This window comes from Kryptolebias marmoratus, unplaced genomic scaffold (genome assembly GCF_001649575.2).
Source record: "Kryptolebias marmoratus isolate JLee-2015 unplaced genomic scaffold, ASM164957v2 Scaffold40, whole genome shotgun sequence".
Taxonomy (NCBI): Eukaryota; Metazoa; Chordata; class Actinopteri; order Cyprinodontiformes; family Rivulidae; genus Kryptolebias; species Kryptolebias marmoratus.
The window spans coordinates 62776-67922 of NW_023665774.1; the positions used below are offsets into that span (position 1 = coordinate 62776).

The 5147-nt window shown below is 40.7% G+C and overlaps 1 protein-coding gene across 1 annotated transcript in view; it reads left to right on the top strand.

The window, feature by feature from the left end:
• Nucleotides 1–4748, top strand: part of LOC108247500 (pleckstrin homology domain-containing family G member 1) — a gene marked incomplete at its 5' end in the record, with an annotated part of 63835 nt that extends 59087 nt beyond the window's left edge. Inside the window, 2 exon segments of the mRNA XM_037974415.1 lie at nucleotides 204–335; nucleotides 3046–4748. Coding sequence (XP_037830343.1) covers nucleotides 204–335; nucleotides 3046–3174 — 261 coding nt within the window.
• Between the last annotated feature and the right edge of the window lie 399 nt (nucleotides 4749–5147).

Consider the following 5147-nt stretch of genomic DNA (forward strand, 5'->3'; position numbering starts at 1 on the left):
ATCCATCCATCCGTCCATCCGTCCGTCCGTCCGTCCATCCGTCCATCCGTCCGTCCGTCCGTCCGTCCGTCCGTCCGTCCATCCGTCCGTCCGTCCGTCCATCCAGTCCATCCAGTCCCTTTCAGGGTCTTGTAGTGTCTGATCCTGATCTGATGCTTTGTTGTTATTGAGTCCCTTCTCTGTCCTCCTGCATCTCTCCCCAGCAGAAATGTCCCAGCGTTGCTCTGAAATGCTTTGCTGATGAACTGGAAGTTCTCAACAGAGAGCTGGAAATCAGTGGTGTGAAACGTTCTCCGCTTTTCAAAACTCTGCAGCGTTTGGAGAAGAATGAAAAGGTGAGTAGGAGACACACAGATGTGATGAAACAGAAACCTAAAATATAAATGCAACACTTTTGTTTTTGCTCCCATTTTTCACGAGCTGAAGACTTTTTCTATGAACACTACAGGCGTTTTTCTCTCAAATATTGTTCAGATTACTGTTAATCCTCTCAGGCTCAAATTAAGTTTTAGTAACAGGAAAAATCAGATATGTTGTTGCAACGCCTGCCTTGAGAGGGTTAATCTGTGTTAGTGAGCATTTCTCCTTCGCCATCCACCTGACAGGTGTGGCACATCAAGATGCACAGGTGAGCCTTTGTCAGGATTTGGGGTTCTTTGTGAGTTTTTTTTTAGTTTATTTTGTATTGGGTTTATTGTTTTGTGTTTCTTTAATTCTGTTTATTTATTGTTGTTGGTCCTGTGTTTCATTTTAGGTTGTAAGTTCATAATTTACTCACTTTCCCTCAGTAGTTCCCATGTCAGTCTGCCTCAGCCGCCGACCTCTGTCCCTTGTTTATAATCAGTCACCTGTGTTCACTGACAAATCACCCTTTGTCTTTAAAGCCTGTTCATCTTCCCCACTTACTCACTGGTTCATTGTCGTTCATATGTGCTGTCTGGTTTTCCACACCAGGCCTTTTTCTCTTTGTTATTTAAGAATTGAGTTTTATTTTCAAGCTCTTTTTGCCAGGCTGCATTTTGGTCCAAATCCTCTGCAAAACCCGACAGCCTTTGGCTGACCACAAGAAAAGGCATTCTAAAATGTGCGGTTGAATTTTTCTGTATTGGGGAAAGGGTCCGGGGGGGTCAGAAACTCGGTCAGTATCTGGTGTGACCACCGCTTGCCTCATGCAAGGATCACGTCTCCTTCACATGGAGTTGATCAGGTTGTTGATTCTCCGAGGGAGAGAACTTGTTTAATTTGAGATTAATATGAGGTCAATATTTTCCCAGCCTTATTTCAGCCGTCTTATCATCCAACAAGACTTTCATTTCTGTAAAAGTGTGAGCCAACTGAGCCTGATACTGAGTCCAGCTCTGTGACATTATTCTGTTGTTGTATGTTCATGAGACCAAACGAAAGCAACTGTCAGATGGTTTTAGTTTAAATTGAAGTTGGTAAAGACATTTACCCACATTGTGTCGTTAAATTTACATAGCTGCTGTGATCTCATGTTATACAGCTGATAGAGAAATTCTCATAAAGCTGAGATAACTGGTCAGGAGAGCAAACAAAATCCATTAGTGCTAAATCATTATTATGTAATTACTGTGTGACTGACGTCAAATTAATGAAGGGTATGTAGGTTTTCAGCTTATAAAATTATTTATACAAGATACAAGACATTTATTGTCATGTACACAGCGATAACACTTGTTGAAACAATATAATAAAATAATTTTGTTCAGTCCTTCCTCACAGTCATCAGAATCCATATTCATCCATCTTCTAGCACTTATCCATTATTGGGGTATGGGCAACAGAGTTTAGTTTTTTGGCCTTGAAAGTCATCTTCCACATTCCCATTGAGTTGGAAGATGACTCTAGAGGCCAATTCAAAGCCAACTGCCTAAGTCAGCATCAAATGCAGCATATACCAAGGTGATGCTCTGTCCCACTCCTGTTCTGCATGGACCTGAACCCCTCAGCCAGATGATTGCAAAGAGTGGCTTTGGATGCCGGTTCCAAAGTGGGACAGTCATCAGCCACCTCCTCTACATGGATGACATCAAGCTGTACGCTAGAAGTGAGCGAGACATCGACTCACTGATCCACCTCACCAGGATATACAGCAAGGACATTGGTCTGTTATTCGGACTTCATACGTGAAGCTGAATGGTGTCCAAGAGAGGCAAGGTGATCAAGGTGATCACAACTAAAGGGGTTGAACTACCTACAGGTACTTTGGAATCCTGCAGAAAAATGGCAACCAGGATGAAGCTGCAAGGAAGTCAGCCACAACCAAGTACCTGCAGAGAGTCAGGCAGGTCCTGAGGAGTCGGCTGAATGGGACGAACAAAGCCCAGTCCATCATCAGATACCCTGCTGGTAGAAGAACCTGACCACTGAAAGCTCCTCACAAAGCAGGGAGGGTTTCACCCCGAGACTGAACACTAAGGAGGGGGAGGATCAGAGCCACGATACAGGAACACATACAGCATACGCCATAACCAAGCAGCTGGAACAGAGTACAGGAACATCTGTACGAGTCTGGAAGTCCCACAGTCACAGTGGGAGGTGGAGATACTGTGGGACCTTCAGATCCAGACTGACTAACAGCTGATGGCTGACCAACCGGACACTGTGGTGACAGATAAGATCCAGAAGAAAGCAGTGGTGATAGATGTAGCAGTCCCAAAGGACTTCAATCAGAGTCCAGGGAGCTCACAGAAACTCTGAAAAGTCTCACTAGTATTAAAATTTAACTATGACAACTGTTTTTGTGATTTATTACATTAGCTTTAGCAGAAAACTAATATAATAACGTTAAAGATTTATTTTATTTGTGTCTGGGTGATCAGTGTTTTCACTTCACCTGCAGTTTCTGATGTTTTTATGTATTTCTGAGTTTAAAATGATCTTATTGAGAAGTTTTTCCACTTTAGTATCAATCTAAGAGTAAAAAAAACCCTCAGGTTTGTTGGGTTTTGTGATTCTTTTGAGGTTTTTATGTTTCTTTAACTAATCAAAGCATCTGTATTTGTGTTTCTTCTTCTTCCACAGCAGCAGTCAGACTGTCTTCGGTGTGAACTCCTCGAAGAGCGAAGCGCAGAAATATTCCTTCAAAATCTTCAGGACACTGTTCAGGAGATAAATGCAAAGAACTGCCAAATAACTGCCAAAAAATCTTGAACTTGTCTTGAGGACAAGATGAGATTTTCTTTAGCAGATCAAGTCCTGCCTGTTGGAGGAAGCTTGAGGGTCGAACTGTTTGCAGATTGTTCGTAAAGTTTCATGTCGTTTGTCTCATTTGTTCTGGAATGACAGATAGAAACCCACTGTGGCTCTATAGTCACTGGACACTTTATTAGGTCCACCCGTTCAACTGCTTTTTAACACAACTAGCTAATCAGCCAATCAAATAGCAGCAACTTAATACCTTTAGGCATGTAGATGTGGTGAAGATGACTTTCTGGTGTTCAAACTGAGCATCAGAATGGAGAAGAACGTGGATTTAAGTGACTTTAAACGTGGTGCAGATGTTGGTCTGAGTCTTTCTGAAGCTGCTAATCTACTGGAATCTGTAGGGTTTACAGAGAATGGTCCAAAAAAGATACAAAATCCAGCAAGCGGTATTTGTGTGAACAGCCTTGTGAATGTCAGAGGTCAGACTGGTTGGAGATGACAGAAAGGCAACAGTAGCCCAAGTATCCATCTCTGAACGCAACACCTCCTGTTAGCAGACTCACCAACACTGGAGAACCATTTCCTGCTCCAATGGGTCTGAATCCTCTTTGGTCACCAGATGTCAGTCCAGTCGAGTGGGATAGTAATATGTCAATATGGACCAGAACCTCTGAGGAATGTTTCTAATTGATGCCATGAAGAATTAAAGCAGTTATGAAGACAGAGGGGTCCAACCTGGTACCTAATAAAGTTGCCAGTGTCATGTTGGTTCTGGTTCTGATAAAGTGGCACAAACTGGACCATTATTTGGTGACTGACGCAGCATCATGAATGATCACTCTCAGAATCACAGATTCTTTCAGACAGAAGAAAGTTTCTGGGGAACAGAACTTGTAGACGGGAAAGTGAGGTTCTGCTGACGTCAGACGTCGTCACAGACCTGATTAACATCCAACTAATTAACACGAGCTGGAAGTGATGACTCCTCTCTGCTCCACAGCTACAAAACAGATGGTTCAGTTCAAAGGCATTGTTTGCTGTTTTGTTTCAGACTTCACGTCTCCTGACACTTCCTGTTTGTAGCTGTCAGACTGGATCCAAAGACCTCCTGATAATGAAAAAACTTTCAGTAAAAAAGGCAGCTGCTCCCTGAAGCTTTAATACAAACAGGATTTTGTTTTTGCTCTGATGTTCAACAGAATATATAAAAATAAAACTGTATTCAGATATTAAAAAGCTTAGTTTCGTTTCAAACTTCCTAACTGTGCTTCTCTTTAACTAAGTTTGTTAATAAAGTTTGTTTATCTTTTATAATAAACTTTGCACTGTTTTTAGGTGTTTCCAGTCATTACCAATTTATTTGTTTGGAGCTTCTGCAATTCAAAGATTTGTGTTTTTATTGAATGTTAGAATTATTTTAAGAACTTTATTTAAAATGAATTCTTTCAGTGGAGATCTGATGTGTGATCTTCATCCACTGATATGAAATAATAATTATTAGCTGATATTCTCTGACCTGTAATAACCTGCTGTTATTATGTTATTACAATAAAAGTGTTTAAAGGTGGATTTAAATACAACAGTCTGATCTGCTGAAAATTACTGTCCTGAGAAAAATGTAGAAAAAATAAATATTTATTAAGCCTAGGTTCAGGACAGTTTCAAACTTTTATCATGTTAAAAAATATATAAAACTTTAGACATTATTATAGTAACAATTAAATAATAACTTATCTACTAAATATTTGCAAATTGCCACGGTTAGCTTGTAGGTTTTAAGGTTAGCTTGAAAGTCTTTCATAGTCTAATCTGAAGGTTTGTGGTAAAACCTCCATCTTAACCTGTGACCGTATGAAAACTGCTAAAGATCTAAAACCTCAGGTCAGTCCTTAAAGTCAAACTTCCTGTTTAAAGTCTGAGCTGTAGAACTCCAAACAGGACCGGGTTTAGAACTCCAAACAGGACCGGGTTTAGAGCTC